Below are 20,000 nucleotides of genomic sequence, written 5' to 3' on the forward strand. Positions count from 1 at the left end.
AGTCCAGCACACATACTCAGACACACGCGCGCGCCTGTTGTTCACGGTGTCGGTTGGTGTTTATTGTTTATATCTTGTACCGCTTTGCCGGATTTCTCATGTGAATGTGATGAAACACCCCGGGGCCCGTTAGATTCGGTAGGGTGCCGTGTTGATTCTAGCAGCAGGATTTAAACTAGTTTAAAGCGACATTATCGACAGTTTGTTGGTGTTGCTTGTGATTTGTTGCTGCTGAACAGAAATCTGGTTTAGGAACAGCACTTTTACCGGAAGCACGTGCAGATCTTAATCCCTGCGGACCCGTTTAATCCGGTTACAGCTGAACGCAGACTACGCACTTTACTCACTTCTTTACCATCCTAACTCTGTCTGTCTCTCTCTCTATCTATCGAACTCTGTCTGTCTGTCTGTCTATCTATCGAACTCTGTCTGCCTCTCTATCTATCTGTCTCTGTCTTTCTATCTATCTATCTATCTCTTTCTGTATGTTGTTTCTATCTATCTATCTATCTATCTATATATATATATATATATATCTGTGTCTGTCTGTCTATCTATCTATCTATCTATCTATCTATCTATCTCTGTATGTCTGTTTCTATATATCTATCTCTGTCTGCCTGCCTCTCCATGTGTCTGTTTACCTGTCTGTCTGCCTGCCTATTTGTCTGTCTGCCTCTCTATCTATTTATCTATCTATCTATCTGCCCTGTGATCAGTAAACTGGATCTCACCCATCCATCCTCTCTCTCTCTCTCTCTCTCTCTCTCTCTCTCTCTCTCTCTCTCCTTCCTTTTCTGTTATGATTCATAACCTTCCTTCATTCTTTCTTTCCACTCTCCCTCTCTCTTCCACTATACTGTCACACCAACCTAAGATCCTGTACAAAATCCAAGTCTGTAAAATAAATTTTAAAAAAATAAATTAAAAAAACAACCAAAAACAATGTCATGGATTTCATAAGGTGTGTGTGTGTGTGTGTGTGTGTGTGTGTGTAGTTTTTTTTTTTTTTTTTTTTTTTTTTATTTTATTTTATTTCCCCTCAGTTTCTGGTTGAATATCTCAGGTGAGAGACGGGATACGAACCTGAAATTTTCACGGAAATAATTCCTCTATAGTAGCATTCTGCTGTAAAAAATTTAGCGTGAGATTCCACTGGTTACAGAGTTAGGGCTAGTAGAAATCTGGAGAAAAGCCTACTTTATTCTTGCATTTTGAGAAATGAACAGATGTAATATAAGCATAACAAATCATTAAAATGATCAGTATTTTACAGTAATTATGTTTGAGTGTTTATGATATAATAGCTTATCCTTGTCAATGAGGTCTAAAATATTACTACATTTGATATTGTGACAACAGTGAAGCGTGATCGATCACAGGGTTCTCCAACTCTGCAGAGTTTAGCTCCAACCTCCAAACTCACCTGCCTGTAGCTGGCTAGTAATCCTGAAGACCTTGGTTAGCTTGTTCAGGTGTGTTTGATTAGGATGGATGCAGTTAAACTCTGCAGGACAGTGGACCTCGAGGGTTCAGATTTGAAGAACCCTGATCTATCATGTTGGTACAGGTGTACAATCTTTTTTTTCCCCCCTCTGGTTCTTTAAGTCCTCCTACAGAACACGGCGTCCCAGTTTCTCATACGGCACCGGCGAGCAAACGCAATTCCCGAAGAGCTCAAGGCGGGAAATTTGGAGCGAGAGTGTGTTGAAGAGCTGTGCAGTAAAGAGGAGGCACGGGAGATCTTCGAGAACGTCCCTGAGACGGTAGCTAGCTTTGATTTTTGACTTTATGTAAATGCCATTAGGACCCTGCTTTAGCTAAACCTTAATCTGAGCTGCATCATTTAGGAGTGGGTTAAACCTGACCTAAAGCCTTAACCTTCTTCACCTGTAACATAAATGATCAACTATATGTGTGGTTTGTGTACTGCGTCATGTCACTGACTCCACACTATGGCCATTTGTCAATAAAATGCTCTTTATCTTTCTCATCAGATCACTGACCTTGTCCAAATGTATGACATGTTGTTCTGTTGATATGTGTAGGTCATGTGACCAGTGGGTCAAAACAGCAGTGGATTGTAGGCCGTTGGAAATACAAACATAGGGCATACCCCTGGTCAAAGCTGATTGGATGACACGCAAAGCTTTGTGCAAAGGTTCTCCAAAAATGGACAGATGAAGATAGGAAAAATGTCCCATAGTCTTTTTCTACTCTTAATCTTTTAAAACTCTGTGTAACCTCACTGTGACCTCAGATTCTTGTTCTTGGCTGACAGGACTAGATCCCAGTGTAGTTTTCCGCTGTTGTAGCACATCTGCCTCACGGTTTGACATGGTGTGTATTCTGACACGCTTTTCTGCTCACCACAGTGGCCTTGCTATCAGCTCAAACTAGTTTGGACATTCTCCTCTTTCATTAACAAGGCATTTCTTCCTGCAGCAATGCTGCTTACATGATGGTCTTTTTATTCCTGTGTAAACTCTAGAGACTGTTTTGTGAAAATCCCAGATCAGCAGTTTCTGAAATACTCAAACCACTAGTCTGGTACCAACAACCATGCCATGGTCAGAGTCACCGAGATCGTATGTTTTCCCCATTCTGATGTTTTATTTGAACATTAACGGAAGCTCTTGTGCTGCTGCTGCTGCTGCATGACTGGCTGATAATTGCATGAATGGACAGGTATACACAGGTGTTCCTATTAAAGAAGCCGGTGAGTGTGTTTGTATTCGGTCATGTGGAGAGAAAAAAAGTACTCCCCATGGAGATTGTTGGTTTGACATATTTGAACAAGCAAACATTTGATCATATTTGAAACAGTGCCTATTAATAAAGTTGATATACTTGAAAAAAACCACAAGGAAAATGAGCTTTTTCAATCATTTATTCAACAGAAATATCAATAAATATGATATTCTTCTGGGAAAAGTAAGTACACCCTTGGTTTCAGAAGCAAGTATTGCCCCCTATAGCAGAAATAACTCCTTGAAGGTGTCTTGCATAATTATCCAGCAGTCTCTGACATCGGCTTGTTGGAATTTTTGACCACTCTTCCATACAGTATTCAGCTGCATGATGTTTGAGGGTTGTCTTGCACGTACTGTCCATTTCAAATTCCCCCACAACATTTCAATGGGATTCAAATCCGGGCTTCGACGAGGCCATTCCATAACCCTCCATTTCTTCTTTTTGAGCCGTTCCTTAGTGGATTTGCTAGCGTGCTTTCTCATTATCCTGTTGAAAGGTCCACTTTCAGTTCAACTTGGACTTTCGGACAGAGGGCCTCACGTTATCTTCAAGCACTCTTTGATATGATGCAGAATTCATAGATGAATTAATGAATGCAAACTCTCCGGTCCCTGAGGCAGAGAAGAAACCCCAAACCATAACATTTCCACCACCGTGCTTCACGGTTGGTATGAGGAGCTTCTCCTGAAAAGCTGTCTTTGGCCTGCGCCAAACATGTCTGCTGTTACTGTGGCCAAACAACTCCATCTTTGATTCGTCTGTCCAGAGCACATTATTCCAAAAGGCCTGGTCTTTACCTATATGCTCATTGGCAAACTGTAGTCTTGCTTTAATGCTCTTTTTAGACAGCAGAGACTTTTTCCCGACACGCCTCACATGCAGGTCAAATTTGTGCAATCTCATTCTGATTGTAGAAGCATGCACTTTGACACCAACAGTCGCAAGACTTACTCGCAGATCCGGTGATGAAATTTTGGGGTTCTCGGAGACTTCTTTTTCCATCAGACGGTCTGCTCTTGGGCTGAATTTACTGGGACGGACAGTTCTGGACAAATTGGCAGTCGTTTGAAATCTGTTCCGTTTGTAGATGATGTTCCTTACAGTGGAACGATGTATTTCAAATAATTTGGAGATGTTTTTAAATCCCTTGCCAGACTCATAGATATCCACAACCTTTTTCTGAAGGCCTTACAGAACTCTTTAGAGCTTGGTATGATGGATTTTTTTTGGCTCATTTGATAGTGTATAACTTTTATTAATATGATCAAATGTTTGCGTGTCCAAATATGTAAAAATAAATAAATAAATAATTCCATGGGGTGTACTTATTTTTTCACATGACTGTAAAATATGCAACTATGTGACTTTATCCCTTTTTCAATGATAAAATATTAATTGGCCACGGTCTTAAAAGTATCATGTGGTGTAACTATGATTTACCCTCCAAAAATTTTTTTCCTTAATATGCTTACTGTTAGGATTTGAAAATCGAGGGTTGCGGTGTTAGGAAAACAGAACGAGAACGTACACAAAAAGAACGCGCCCTCGTCCCGCTATACACTTCCCACACCAAGGCCTTGGGAGAGTTTGCCAAATGACACCACGAAACACAAAGTTCAAATGGCAAGATCTCTCTTTATTCCAGGAAAGGCAGAGTATAGATCATGCTTGACACACAGCAGAGACAATGGGTTAACTATTGATTGGATAGGTGGAAGGGCATATTTGCATAAAACAGGAAGCATATCAATGTAGGACAGGAACAAGTCCATATATGGTTTTCAGGAAGTCATTGGAATACGGGCTAATGTTGTTTAGGAAGGTGTGTAAATGCACGCCAATGGCGTTCGGGGAGACACAGGAATGCACAAATGGTAAGGGGAAAAAAGAGAAAAAGGTTCCAACACAGGAACCAGGAAAGGGGGGGGGGTGTTCACTGTATACTTATCAGTTGCATTATTTATTTATTTATTTATTTATTATGATAATTTTATGTTTTGCCCACTCCCCCCCAATTGGTCATGTGCCAATTCCCACCCACCAGCCTGGATTTTGAACTCGCTATCTCCCGTGTTTAACATGTTTACTGTGTCAGTGTTTTGACAGCACTGGAGACTCAGGAGATGGTTTAGGCTCCATGTGCTGGGGAATACAATTTCACACACAGTTCAGGAGGCAATATCAAAAAACAAGCAGAGGGTCAGAACACCGAATATTCACAATACAACCAAGACCAGGGCAGAATCAAAAGGGTAAAATCTTAAGATCAGTGCATAGAGAGATCCGTCAGGAAACTGAACTTGTGCACCAAAATGAATAAGCAAGACCTCACGACCTGACTGTGAACTTGATTGTCCTTATGTGTCCTTATGTCCATAAACAGGGAGTGATCAAGGAACAGGAAGTGACAGTTAGTACTCATGGGAGAGGGCTGTCTGCTGGCCTGGAGGTGTCATGACACAAACTGATGTTACAAAAAGTATTAAAAGTACAGTAACATCTGTATAAAATCATGCTTCCATGAGGGCACACTTCAGACCACATATTCCTCTCCATGCTGATGTTTGATTTGAACACGTCACATACCGATTCTGAAACGTTGAGTGTCAGCCGGATAACAATACCGATCTGATACTGGTTTCGTCAGCACTGAAGCACTTCACAGTTAAATACATTTGCCCGCTTACATTGTAAATATATAATAAAAATAAAGTATAATAAAAATCAATTCTAATAAAAGGGAAAAAAAAACAATCAAATTTCTTTATTTGTAAACATTTCCAGGTCCAACAATACATTTCTTCTAAATAGTCCAATCGTTGCTGGTTTTACAAGATCTGATATCCGATGTCTTCTCTGATATCCAATCCACCATTTTGACTAAATAGTACCTGCCTTAGTGTAAAAGCAACTGGGATTTCTGGGAGTTTATACTGACAAAATATTTGTTTTTTGTATTTTTAGGAATACTTCTACCCCAAGTATACAGGTAAGTTATTAACTGTCCTCAAACAGTAGCAAATATAACATTTTGAGACATTTCTTCAAACATAATGTAAAATCTTCTACTGACACAAATAGACTTATTCACCCAAGAGTCATTGTTTATTGACGAAATTATATTTCTCGTGATAACAGAAAAGTCAAAATGATATCACTGCTCTCATACAGTATGAATATCTTTAATTTAATACTCGAAAGGAATATTTCAGCCTTTTTGCTAGACTTCATCTCATTTGTACCCACTGCATCTAAAGTGTATGTGTGATTACCACAGACAATCATTTATTCGGCACATTTTTCTGTATTGAGATAAGGACAGAAAACCCTTGGAGGGAAATAAAAATCCCTCACTTATACTGGGGGCCTAAGGGCAAATGTTGAACTCTTTACACAATCATTAACACTGTAATGGTCTTAAGATGAGAGAGTCTTGCCAAAGCTGGTGTAATGACCAGGATGAACTCAGTTTGACGGTTCTTGAAAGGGACGTCATGCGTCTCTGAGTAGGCACTGCCAGGCATCAGACATTAACTGATCACAGATTGCAGGACGGAACATAAACTTTAAGGAGAGTGTTGAGGTAGGGGGGGCGCTGTTCCAGACAAGGTCTTGAACGCAAGCCTCAAGACCTTTAATTTGATGCGGGCGGCTACAGGAAGCTAGTGGAGGGAGATGAAGGGTGGTGTGACATGGGTTCTCTTGGTCTGGTTGAAGACGAGGCGTGCTGCTGCATTCTGGATCATCTGAAGGGGTTTGATGGAGCTGGCTAGGAGACCCGAGAGTAGTGCATTGCCGTAGTTTGAGATAACGAGACTTTAGTAGCTGTGTGGCATGATCAGTGAAAGAGGGTCTGATTTTCGTGATGTTATACAGAACCTACAGGACCATGCAGTTGTTCAAATGTGGTCTGTAAAGTTGAAGTGGTCATCAAAGTCACCCCAAGGTTCCTGGCTTTCCTGGTTGGCTTGAGTGTGGTTGAGCCAAACTGTACAGTCAGATTGTGGTTGATTGAGGGTCAGGCAGGGATGATGCTTTGTTTTTGCCGAATTGAGGTTAAGGTGGCGTTCCCTCATCCAGTTCAAGATATCAGACAGGCAGACAGACATGCGTGCTGTGATCGATGGATCTTCAGGCTGGAAGGAGAAATAGTGCTGAGTGTCATCAGTATAAAAGTGATCTGAGAAACCATGAGACTCGATTACAGGCCCCATAGGTGTAGTATAAATAGAAAAGAGCAGTGGACCGATAACTGGCCCCTGGGGAACCCCAGTTGTGAGTTGCTGAGATACAGACACCCCTCCCCTCCATGATACCTTGAAGGATCTGCCTGAAAGATAGGTTTCCATCCAGCGCAGAGCCGTTCCGGAGTTGCCTAGACCGGAGAGAGTTGACGGGAGGATCAGATGATTCACACTGTCAAAGGCAGCAGAAGTCAAGTAAATTGAGGACAGATGATCTTGAGGTTGAGTTGTAAAACTTCGGTGACGGAAAGCAGATCAGTCTCTGTCGAGTGACTGCTTTTGAATCCAGACTGCTTGGTGTCCAGGAAGTTGTTCTGTGTGAGAAAAGTGGAGAGTTGATTGAAAACAGCTCTTTCAGGGGTTTTGAACAGAAAAGGGAGGAGGGAGACAGGTCTGTAGTTGGCAAAAGCAGTAGGGTTAAGTGTTTTGCTTTACAGTGGGGTAACCCAGGCCTGCTTAAGTGAGGTAGAGAAGGTGCCGGTGGAGAGGGATGTGTTAAAGATGTGTGTGAGTGCAGGTAGTAGTGTGGGAGAGGTGGCCCGAAGAAGGTGAGAAGAGGTAGGACAGGTTGTAGGATGGCTAGAGAGGAGGAAAGTTTAGTAATTCTGCGGTTCTGCTGTACGAAGAACTTCCGAGAGCTAAGGGCTAGGGGGTGATGTGCAAGCTGGCCTGGAGGTTTGGGGCTCTGTCAAGAGAGATGTTACAGTGGAACATATCTGTTGTAGTGTTTAATTCCAGTTGTTTGGCGGCTTTGTGAGTTGCTTGGGTGGGATGCTACTTGAGGTCAAACATGGGCAGGAGAGCAAGAAAGTCCGCTTCATGTGGTTTGTCTAGGTGGATGTTGAAGTCACCAAGGACCACAAGTGGAGTTCCATCCAGGGTGGTGGACACCAGCATGTCAAGCTCTTCGCTGAACTTGCCCAGTTGACCTGGAGGAAGTAAATTTCCATGTTTTGGAGAGAAGCAAACCTGTACCACCCCCTCGCCTGGTGGGGTGTGTGGTGTGTGAGAAGTTGAAATTGGGGGACAGGGCAGTGGGTTTTGCAGTGTTCTCTGCTCGGTTCCAGGTCTCAGAGCTAGCACACTGAGTGGGTGGCAAAGGCAGGAATGAAATCAGCCTTATTGAAGGCTGATTGGCAGTTCCATAGTCCGATCGAGAACAAGTGGAGTCTGCTGAGGACGCCTGCAGAGAGTGTAGGTTGTCTAAGTTGCATGCTCTTCTATGGCTTTCCGCGGCTTGCGCCTATGGTAAACAACAGGGATGAACTGTTGACACGTTAGCATGTCAACAACAGACAAAGACTGGTAGAAAAGGGGTAGAGAGATGAAGAAAGTGAATGGTGTCTTGCTTGCTGGACTCACGCAGGTAGACTCGCAGTTCTTTACATGACTTATCCTCCTTAACAACTACTGGAGCAGTCTAGGAATAAGTCACGCTGGTACTTTCCCGAAGGTTTTTTGTATGCGTGATCAGGCAAAAACCGATGAGTATTACACAACCTCAGAAAAACATGCTAAAAACATCTGTTGCATCTTTTAAAGGATAAATACAGATTTGTACAGAAATGTCACCATAACAACGTTTTTGGGGGGGTTTTAATCCGTTTATATGGAGCATCCACCATACAAGCCTCTGTATAACTTGTTGCTACAGAAACATATTATGAGTATATTAATATGAAAATGATTTGGGGGCAGTGGTGGCTTGGCGTTTAAGGCTCTGGGTTACTGATCAGTGACTGGTCAGAAGTTCTAGCCCCAGTACTGTCAGGCTTTGGGGTACAATTGGAAGGTCGGGGGTTCAAGCCCCAGCACTGCCAAGCTGCCACTGTTGGGCCCTTGAGCAAGGCCCTTTACCCTCTCTGCTCCAGGGGCACCGTATCATGGCTGACCCTGCGCTCTAACCCCAACTTCCTGACATGCTGGGGTATGCGAAGAAAAGAATTTCAGTGTGCTGCAATGTATACATGACCAATAAAGACTCATTATCATTATGATTATTTTACTTAGCTACTGTTATACAAAATTAATCAACACTTTCTAAACCAATCAGATTTGAGAATGCAACCCTGCTGTGGTTTAAGATTCTATAAGACACTTTTAATGGTGCTATGACTTACATGATTGCAAACATAACAAAAAAAAAAGTCCATCCTTTTGTGTTTCAGAGTGTCTGGTGTACTATCGCGTCGGCATCCCCAGTCCGAACTCAGGTTCTGTGATTTCTCAGGACCTCCGCACCTGTGTTAAAGGCTAGTCATCTGTTGTGAATACACATCTACAACTATGACTGCAGCAAGCCTGGAATTGCCAAACATGCTTCAGAAGTAAAGTTCGACTAAGCTTTTTGTTTCTACTGTTATTTACAGAGATCAGTGACCAGTGTTCGCCGCTGCCATGCTATAAGGAGGGATACGAGCGCTGTGTTGATGGTCTGGGTGCCTATACTTGTGTGTGCAAACCTGGATGGAAAGGGCTTCACTGTGAGGAGGGTGGGTACATAACACTTACTAGATCCTTTCATTAAGAAAGTGGTCTAAAAGAGAATCATTGGTCACTGTTAATGAGTTAAACCTTTATTGGCTAGTCTTGGTAGTTATTTAATAGAACAGCTGATGAAAGTATTGGTACCCGTTATTTTCTTACAGATATTGATGAGTGTAAGGACCAGGGTTTCCTCGCCGGTTGTAAGCAGGGCTGCCAGAACACACTCGGGGGCTTCCAGTGCTTTTGTTATAGTGGTTATTACCTGCACGACATGACCCAATGTAACGGTGAGACCACATTTATAAGATCAAGCTTGCATTTTCTTTCTTTATTAATGTAGCGTAATCTTTATAATAATAAATGAGTTAATTGTGGACTTAGTGTGCGAGTTACAGAAGGAGTGGAAAATACTTGAGTAATTGTAATCTTGTCATTTATGCATTCATTCATATAATTGAGTAAATTTCCAAGAGAAAAAAAAATACTTCTGTTTTTATATTGACCTTTTTTACCTTTTTCTGGAGTTACCTATTCATATACAGTGCTGTGAAAAAGTATCTGCCTGATTTCTTCTGTTTTTGTGCGTATCTCGTACTAAACTGTTTCGGAAATGAAAACAAAATCTGAGATAAAACAAAGGCAACCTGAGTAACACAAAATATAGTTTTTAAATGATAATGTTATTTATTGAAGTAAAAAAGTTATCCAATGGTAACTGGGCCTGTGTGAAAATGTATTTGCCCCCCGTAGTTACTAATTTCCTTAATCTATGAAACTGCATTCATAATGGTGGACTAGACACAACCAGACCTGATCACTGCAAACCCTGTTCAATCACATCAACACTTAAACAGCATGAAGTTGGTTAAAAGGTCTTACTCAGTAACACACAGTGACAGAATGGAAAGAAATTCCAGAAATGATGATGAAGAAGGTGATTGAAATACATCAGTCTGGGAAGAGTTACAAAGCTATTTCAAAGGCTCCGAGACTCCAAAGATCCACAGAGAGAGTCTTTATCTCCAAATGGAAAAACTCGGCACAGTAGTGAACCTTCCCCGAAGTGGCTGATCTTCCAAAATTCCTCCAAGAGCACAGCAACGACTCATCCAGCAAGTCACAAAAGAGCCAAGAACAACATCAAAGGACCTACAGGCCTCTCTTGCATCAATAAAGGTCACTGTTCATGACTCCACTATCAGAAAGACACTGGGGACAAATGGCATCCATGGAAGAGTGGTGAGGTGAAAACCACTGCAGACCCTGAAGAACATTAAGACTCGTCTGAATTTCGTCAAAACACACCTTGATGATCCTCAAAGCTTTTGGGAGAATGTTCTGTGGACTGATGAGTTGAAAGTGGAACCCAGAGAAAACCCCCAAAGCACAGGAAGAGCATGCAAACTCCACGCACACGGCAGAGGCGGGAATCGGACCCCCAACCCCGGAGGTGCGGCTCGCCCCCTAATGAACTAATGGATAGTTTTCAAAACTAAAAGTAAATAAAAAAGAATAAAGAAATAAAAGATGGAAAGTAACCTAAAAAAAACCCTTAAAATGCATAACCTGGTATCCAGATGTGTTTCATTGAGGCTAAATTTGAGCAGGGCGGAGTTTCCCAAAAGCATTACAGTACAAAGGTCATTGGTAAATTGTAGAGCAAATGTCACATTGAATTCCCCCCCCCTCTCTCTTCTCCCCCCCCCCCCTCTCTCCCTTTCTCTCTCCGTCTTCCTCCCCTCTCTTCTCCCTCTTCCCCCCTCTCTCTCTCTCTTCTCCCCCACTCCCTCTCCTCTCTCTCTTTCTCTCTCCCTCTTCCTCCCCTCTCTCTCCTCTCTCTCTTTCTCTCTCCCTCTTCCTCCCCTCTCTCTCTCTTCTCCCTCTTCCCCCCCTCCCTCCCTCTTCCCCCCCTCCCTCCCCCCTCTCTCTCTTCTCCCTCTCCCCCCTCCCTCTCCTCTCTCTCTTTCTCTCTCCCTCTTCCCCCCCCTCCCCCGCTTCTCCCTCTTCCCCCCTCTCTTTCCCATCTCTCTCTCTTTTTCTCTTCTCCCTCTTCCCCCCTTCTCCCTCTTGCCCCCCCTCCTCTCTCTCCTCCCTCTTGCCCCCTCTCTCTCTCTCTCTCTCTCTCTCTCTCTCTCTCTTCTCCCTCTTCCCCCCTCTCCTCTCTCTCCTCCTTCCCCCCCTCTCCTCTCTCTCCTTCTCTCTCCCTCTTCCCCCCTCTCCCTCTTCTCCCTCTTCCCCCCTCTCTTTCCCATCTCTCTCTCTTTTTCTCTTCTCCCTCTTCCCCCCTTCTCCCTCTTGCCCCCCCTCCTCTCTCTCCTCCCTCTTGCCCCCTCTCTCTCTCTCTCTCTCTCTCTTCTCCCTCTCCCCCCCTTCTCCCTCTTCCCCCCTCTCCTCTCCCCCCCCCCCCTCTCTCTCTTCTCCATCCCCCCCTCTTTTCTCCCTCACCCCTCGTAAAATGATCTTGACTTTACAATGCTTTTGGGAAACGGGGCTTAAATTGTTTTATGATGGTTCATTAAGTCAACATCTAATAACTCAAAATCAGTTGGGGCTGATGTTTAAAAAAGCAAAACAAAAAAAAGACTCGGTACTAAAAGTTACAATAATAACCATGTTTTCCAATACAAAAAAAAAACTGTCCAGTACTCTTCTACGAGCTACTCGATTATTTTACGGCCACAAAAATCCTTAAAAAAAAAAAAAAACACCTTCGAGGAGCCAAATCTGTCCTAATTCTGATCCAGTTGACTTCTCTCTCACTCTGAGCTCTCGGCCAGCTGGGTCTGAGTTTCAACAGCTGTTCTGAGAATGCTGGGATTTTTCCTGTAACAGCAAAACACGATTCCGACCAAGCTGTGTGACAACACACACCAAGGGACCCACGGAAAAGAAAACATCTCGATCAATCACACATGCAAATGCAGACCCCCCAGCCAGTGTGCGCACACACACACACACACACACACACACACACACACACACACACACACACACACTCACACTCTCTGTGTGGGTGTTTTGTTCTCACAGGATATAGATTAAATTTAAAAGCTGATCTTTATCTATATTGCATAACAGCGTTTGCACAATAGTGACCTCCATTTGGCCAGGCACCTCTTCAGGGTTCCAGTAAACACACGGCATGTCTGCTGCACGTTAATGGATCCTGTTTACAACTCAAATGCCCCATGGTAATGTGTGTTAGTGTGAGCATGAACGGGTTGTGCACATAACAGCAAATAATGCCTATATAAAATAATATCTGAAAGATATATATATATATATATATATAATATATCTTTCAGCATATATATATATTTTCATCATCTCCATCTCAGATATTAACGAGTGCAGGCTTCACCCCAGCCAGTGCAAAGAGCCGTCCAGATGTGTCAACGCTCCAGGCTCGTACAAGTGCCAGTGCCCTACAGGATACGTGTACAACTCCGTGTCTCACGAGTGCCAGGGTAAGAGATCAGTTACTCACTCTTTCACACGCACGCACAAATATTTGTTTTGTTTTGCACCGGAGCTATAATGTAGCAAATAATGGAAGCACATCTCACCCCAAAGTTACAAATGATACAGCAACGCTCCATAAACCTGTTTTTAAATAAATGTTTCTTTTGTAAAATGGCATTGATTTTAAAGTGCAATCATATATTATTATCCAGATAACCTCTACCCTTTTGGTGATAACTCTGCTGTTAAACTTTGGGAGGTGGGATCTAGCAGGCTGAAAAGAGATCAGATATCACTATGGGGAAATAACAGTATTTTTGGTTGATCAAGATGGCTGACCCAGTAACGCTTCAGCATTAATCTGCGCCGCATGTATGTAATTGTTTATGTGTAAAGATTTACAGTAAGCCACAGTGTCGAAACCACATCGACGAGCCTGCATAGCATTATTTCAGGCTGAAATTATGGCTGAAGTTCCACATTGTGTTTTTTTTCCCCTCCCATCCAGTGGATATAAAAAAAAGTCTACACGCCCCTCTTAAACTGGCAGGCTTTTGTGATGAAACCAAGATAAATCATGTCAGAACCTTTTCTAACTTTACTGTGGAGTTTGAACGTATTAAAGTTTTTTTTTTTTTTAAACCCAATAAGAATCATTTTAATCGTTTTCACAATCAAAAAAATGTACAATAACCTGGTTGCACACCCCTAAACTAATACTTATTTGAAGCAGCTTTAGATTTGATCACAGAAATCTTTCAATCGTTTTGGGTAAGAGTCAATCAGTCTTGTCTTAGCAATGTTTTCCCATGCTTTCTTACAAACGTATTCCAACTCTGTCAGATTGTAAGGGCGTCTCCTGTACACGGCGCTCTTCAGGTCACCCCGCAGATCTCTGATTGGATTTAGGTCTGGACTCTGACCGGGTCGTTCCAAATCCTTCATCTTGTTTTGGTGAAGTCGTTCCTTTGTCGATCTGGAGGTTTGCTTTGGCTCGTTGTCATGCTGAAAGCTGAAATTCCTCTTCATCTTAAGTGTTTTAGCAGAAGTCTTAAACGCGGCAAAATTGACTGGTATTTGGAGCTGTTCATTGTTCCCTCCACCCTGATTAAAGCCCCAGTTCCAGCTGAAGAAAAACAGACCCAAAGTATGATACTGCTGCCTCCATGCTTCCCCATGAGGATGGTGTTCTTTTGGTGATGTGCTCTGGTTTTTTTGTGCTAAACATATCTTTTGGTATTATGGCCAAAAAGGTTTGGCACATCAGTCCATAACACATTATTCCACATGGTTTTGGGAGATTGGATGTATGTTTAATTAAAAAAGGCTTTAGTCTTGCCACCCTACCCCATAGCCCAGAGATATGAAGAATTCAGGAGATTGTCACATGTAGGGAGCAACCAGGACTTGCCAGAAATTGCTGTAATTCTTTTAATGTTGCTGTAGGCCTCTTGGCAGCCTCCCTGACCAGTTTTCTCCTCATCTTCTCATCAAATTTAGAGGGACATCCTGTTCTTAGTAGTGTCACGGTCATGCCATATTTTCTCCACTTGTTGATTATTGTCTTTATACTGTTCCATGGTATGTCCAATGCCTCGGAATTTTTTTGTAACCCTCTCCTGGTTGATATTTTTCAACAATGAGATCCCGTACCTGCTTTTTGTGGCCCATGGCTTTTCCAGTTGGATGTTACCTAGAAAATATCAGAAAAATCCTATAGGAACAGCTGTACTATATTTGGGGGTAATCAGTCACTTTAATTGATGGCAGGTGTACTCTAATTAAGATTTAACATGAGTTTGAATGTGATTGGTTGATTCTGAACACAGTTATAAAAGGGTGTGCACACTTATGCAAGCTGTGTATTGGACGTTATTTGTTTTTCTATTTCTTTCCCCTAAAAAACATTTTTGTGTTTCTCAATTGATATTTATATGTTGGAATTTCATAATAAAGGTGATAAAGGTTCTGACATGATTTAACTTGGTTTAAATATATATATATATATATATATATATATATCACAGAAACCTGTCATTTTAACAGGCGTGTGTAGACTTCATATCCACTCTAGGAATACGTAGCAAAATATTTTGGAAGACAGTTGGAAGGTTGTGCAGACCAAACCGTAGGTGCGATAGAGGTGAAACTTGGCCATTATGTAGTACTCCTTTCCTGTACTCATACAAGAGGGATGACCATAATCAGCCTGATAGACAAACTATAGCAGTTTTAGCTCATATCGTGAGAACCATGATGCCTAGAGACAAAATTAGTCTTCACAAAATTGGTGTCAAATGGCTCAGGAGAATTTGTCCCTCACTTATTGTACAAAAAATGCAGAGGTTTATGAACAATATGACTATAATATGTCTGCTAATCAATTCTAATGTGGAGGACCCCAATTTACTTAAACAGCTGTCACTCGTGATTATGTTCAGCTCAAAAAACTCTTAAAAATCTGTCCTTTTGTGTAATTTGTGTTGGGATTGAACAATGTGCGCTTAGTCTACTTTTAGTTTCTCCTCCAAAATGGATTTTGGAGGGAAATGTATGATATACTGACATACTCCACCTCATTCATGTTCATCACACCTGCCATTCTATTTCTTCTCAATTACTGCTTATTATGTGTCATTTTTTTTGGCTGAAAAATACCAGCACAAATGGAAATCTAGTATGTGTTTCACTTTGTGTACCTGACACGCATATCTATAGTCTGGGCTAAAAATAAATCAGCCCCAGCCTTCATTAATCTTCATTCCTTTATGTGCATTTATACTTGTTGACCATTAGTGGTGCTGTTGCGCTTGGTTCCACAAAAATCCAAAATAATCCACTTTAAGACATTTATTAACAACAAATAATCTGACGTGGATGCCAAAACTGACCTTATATTAATCTGTCTAGATCCCTACTAGTCCATTTTATACCAGCCACCCTTGCTTGACTCAATTCAGACTTATTTGCCCCACAAAAACACGACAGATGACTGTGTGTGTATTGTGTGTTGGGCAGACGTGGACGAGTGTGAGCAGGACAAATGTGAGGGCGCGTGTGTAAACACAGTGGGCAGCTACTCTTGTCACTGCGATGGACGCGGGAGGCTGAAGCTGGCAGAGGACGGGCGCTCCTGTGAGAAAATCCCTGAATGTCTCGGGCTCTACGACTACAAGTACGGGGAGATACTCTACCTGGGAGAGCAGTTCACAGGCCAGCCTATGATCTACCTGCACTTTCGATTTCCAGACAGCAGAAAGTGAGTGATTGCTTTGCTCTAGAAGTGCACCATGACATGTTTGCTGAAAAAAGTATTCCTTTAGAAGGAATAACAACTTCTTTGAAATGTTGTTCTCAGCAACAGGTTTGCTGCTGAGTTTGACTTCCGGACGTTCGATCCAGAAGGTGTAATGTTGTACGCTGAATCATTGGATGACTCGTGGTTCATGCTGGGATTGAGGAGTGGCCGCATTGAGGTTCAGTTCAAGAACCAGCACTCTGTTAAGGTCACCAGTGGAGGCAAAGCCATCAATGATGGTCAATGGCATGTGGTGAGTGTTTATATAGGCTCCAGCAGTGGTTACCTTATTGTTCCAAACCCAAATGCAACATATCTGATGAAGGCAGGTGCACAGACGGTGAGGATAAATAGGTATTCAGACACTTTGGTTTTTGTTATTTAATAATTACTTAGTTCCCTGGTGGTCTAGCGGCTAATGACGCCATGATTCCCCGGCAGAGACCCCAGCCACTGTGGGTTGCACTCACTGCCGGTCCCAAGCCCAGATAAAATGGGAGGGTTACGTCAGGAAGGGCATCCTGCATAAAACCTGTGCCGAATCAAATATGTGAACCACTGTAGCGACCCCTAAAGGGAGCAGACGAAAGAACAACAACAACAGCAATTACATCTGTGAGATGTTACCAGAGCCCTCATGATGGACTCACAATTTCTAAATCAGAAACCAGTCAAAGAATAATTTTGACTGGTTTATGTCTGGAACTTGACTTGTTTAGTGGTGAGTGGTGCTTGAAAGTTTGAGAACCCATAAGAATTTTTAAGAATTTTCTATATTTCTGCATCAATATGATCTAAATAATACCCAAAAGTAGATAAAGAGAAAAAATAGGAAACCAGAGTACCGGGAGGAAATCCCGGAAGCATGGGGAGAACATGCAAACTCTGCACACACAGGGCCTTGGCAGGAATCAACCCCTCAACCCTGGATGTGTGAGGCAAACGCGCTAACCGTTAAGCCACCGTGTGAACTCCTTTGCTTTCAGTAAAGCAAAAACTGCAACTAAACATTTCTGATAACTGTTGATAAGTCCTGCACATCGGCTTGGAGGAAATTTTTTAATTAACAGCTTCAACTCTGGGATGTTGGTGGGTTTCCTCACATGAACTGCTTGCTTCAGGTCCTTCCTCAACATTTCTATTGGATTAAGGTCAGGACTTTGTCTTTATTCTTCTTTAACCATTTTTTGGTAGAATGATTTGTGTGCTGAGGATCGTTGTCTTGCTGCATGTCCCACTTTCTTTTGAGATTCAGTTCATGGACAGATATCAGGATATTTTCCTTTAGAATTCACTGGTATAATTCAAAATTCATTGTTCCATCAGTGATGGAAAGTAGTCCAGGCCCAGATGCAAAAAAACGGGCCCAAACCATGATACTGACATCACCATGTTTCCCAGATGGGATAAGGTTCTTATGCGGGAATGCAGTGTTTTCCTTTCTCCAAACATAACGCTTCTCATTTAAACCAAAATGTTCTATTTTGGTCTCATCCATCCACAAAATATTGTTCCAGTAGCCTTCTGGCTTGTCCACATGATTGTTAGAAAACTGCAGAAGGGCAGCAGTGTTATTTTTGGAGAGCAGTGGTTTTCTCCTTGGAACTCTGCCATGCACACCATTGTTGTTCAGTGTTCTCCTGATGGTGGACTCGTGAACATTAACATTAGCCAATGTGAGAGAGGCCTTCAGTTACTTAGAAGTTACCCTGGGTTCCTTTGTGACCTCGTCAACTATTACACTTTTTGCTCTTGGAGTAATCTTTGCTGGTAGATTACTCCTGGGGAGGGAACAAAGGTCTTGAATTTCCTCCATTTGTATGCAGTCTGTCTGACTGTGCATTGGTGGAGTCCAAACTCTTAAGAGATGTTTTTGTAACCTTTTCCAGCCTGATAAGCTTCAACAACTCTCTTTCTGAGGTCCTCAGAAATCTTCATGTTTTGTTCACTTCCACAAAAATTCTTTGGTAGAACGAGTTGTGTGTTTAGGGTCGTTATCTTGCTGCATGACCCACTTTCTCTTGAGATTCAGTTCATGGACGGATGTCCTGACATTTCCCTTTTAGAATTTGCTGATATAATTAAGAATTCATCGTTCCCTCAGTGATGCCAAGTCGTCCTGGCCCAGACGTAGCGAAACAATGTAATATTATACAGTGATCCGAATGCCCCCCCCCCCCCCCCCCCCATCAATTAAAACCAATTAAAATTTCAAAACATATCTTTTATTTATGCTGATGTATACATATATTTTTACTTGGCACAAAGTCAAAAGAAATTATCTGTGTAAATTTGAGGTGGATATATGCACAGAACATACATTAAATAACAAAACCAGAAATGTCTGAATAAACCCCCCCACCCCGTATGGAATATGGGTCTGATGTGTTTGAGTTGGGACTGAAAGGCAGAAAGTGTGTGTGGTCTTGTTGGCAATGCATATACAATGGATATAAAAATTCTACACACCCCTGTTAAAATGGGAGTGGGGGTTTTATGTAAATAAATGAAACCAAGATATGTCAGAACTTTTTCCATCCTCAGTGTGAAATTATAATGAAATTACAAGTGGAAAAACTCGCTTCCCTTTTTTAGGGGGAAAAAAGGAAGACAAATAAACTTACAGTAACCTTGTTGCATAAGTGTGCACACCCCTAAACTAATACTTTTGTTGAAGCACCTTTTGATTTTATTATTATTCAGAGTCTCAGCGTGGTACATCTTGACTTGGCAAAATTTTCCCACTCTTTCTTGCAAAAACATTCTAGATCTGTCAGATTGTAAGGGCATCACAACGTGTTTCAGGTCACCCTGCAGATCTTTAGTTGGATTCAGGTCTGGGCTCAGGCGAGGACATTCAAAAACATGGATCTTCTTTTGGTTAAACCGTTCCTTTGTTGATTTGGATGTGTACTTTGGGTCATTGTCGTGCTGAAAGGTGGAACTCCTTTTCATCTTCAGCTTACTAGCAGATACCTGAAGGTTTTGCACTAAAATCGACTGGTATTTGTAGCTATTCATGATTCCCTCCACCCTGATAAAAGCCCCTGTTCTGACTGAAGAAAACAGCCCTAAATCCTAATGCTGCCACCACCATGCTTCACTGTGAGTATGGTGATCTTTTGGTGTGTTGTTTTGGGGGTTTTTTTGCTTTTTTTTTTTTTTTTTTTTTGCACCAAACATACCTTTTTGAATTTGGAATCATTATACCTTTTGGAATTGGTCTCATCAGACCATAACACATTTTGCCACATCATTTTGGGTGGTTTAGTTGAGCTTGGCTATTTTGTTTTGTGAGAAAGGACCTCCCTCTAGCCACCCTACCCCATAGCCCAGACATGTGAAGAATGAGAAATTATCACATACAGAGAGTAAATCAGTACTCAGTTATTCCTGCAGCTCTTTAATGTTGCTGTAGGTCTCTTGGCAGCCTCCCTGGTAAGTTTTGGAGGGATGTCCTGTTTTTGGTTATGTCAATGTGGTGCTCCATTTTCTCTATTTGTTGAACACCTTTACGGTGTTCCATGGTATATCTAATTTTTGGGAAAATAAATGATATCCCTCTCCGAGTCAATTCCTTTCAATAAGTGAGATACCGTACAGGCTTTGTCAGCTCTTTGCAGACCATGGCTTCAGCAGTCAGATGAAACCAAGAAGATGTGAAGATCTTTATTTGGGGTTAATCAGAATAATTACTGATAATTACTGTTGAAAATGAGATTGAATGTGATTGGTTTATTTATTTATTTATTTTA

The 20,000-nt window shown here is 41.9% G+C and overlaps 1 protein-coding gene across 1 annotated transcript in view; it reads left to right on the forward strand.

The window, feature by feature from the left end:
* Positions 1-20,000, forward strand: part of pros1 (protein S) — a 32,939-nt gene that overhangs the window by 468 nt on the left and 12,471 nt on the right. The window contains exons 2-9 of the mRNA XM_017458120.3: positions 1,609-1,766; positions 5,719-5,743; positions 9,167-9,250; positions 9,368-9,490; positions 9,647-9,772; positions 12,824-12,952; positions 15,966-16,206; positions 16,306-16,498. Coding sequence (XP_017313609.1) covers positions 1,609-1,766; positions 5,719-5,743; positions 9,167-9,250; positions 9,368-9,490; positions 9,647-9,772; positions 12,824-12,952; positions 15,966-16,206; positions 16,306-16,498 — 1,079 coding nt within the window. The remainder of the gene's footprint in view (positions 1-1,608; positions 1,767-5,718; positions 5,744-9,166; positions 9,251-9,367; positions 9,491-9,646; positions 9,773-12,823; positions 12,953-15,965; positions 16,207-16,305; positions 16,499-20,000) is intronic.

The sequence above is a fragment of the Ictalurus punctatus genome, chromosome 26 (assembly GCF_001660625.3).
Source record: "Ictalurus punctatus breed USDA103 chromosome 26, Coco_2.0, whole genome shotgun sequence".
NCBI classification, from domain to species: Eukaryota; Metazoa; Chordata; class Actinopteri; order Siluriformes; family Ictaluridae; genus Ictalurus; species Ictalurus punctatus.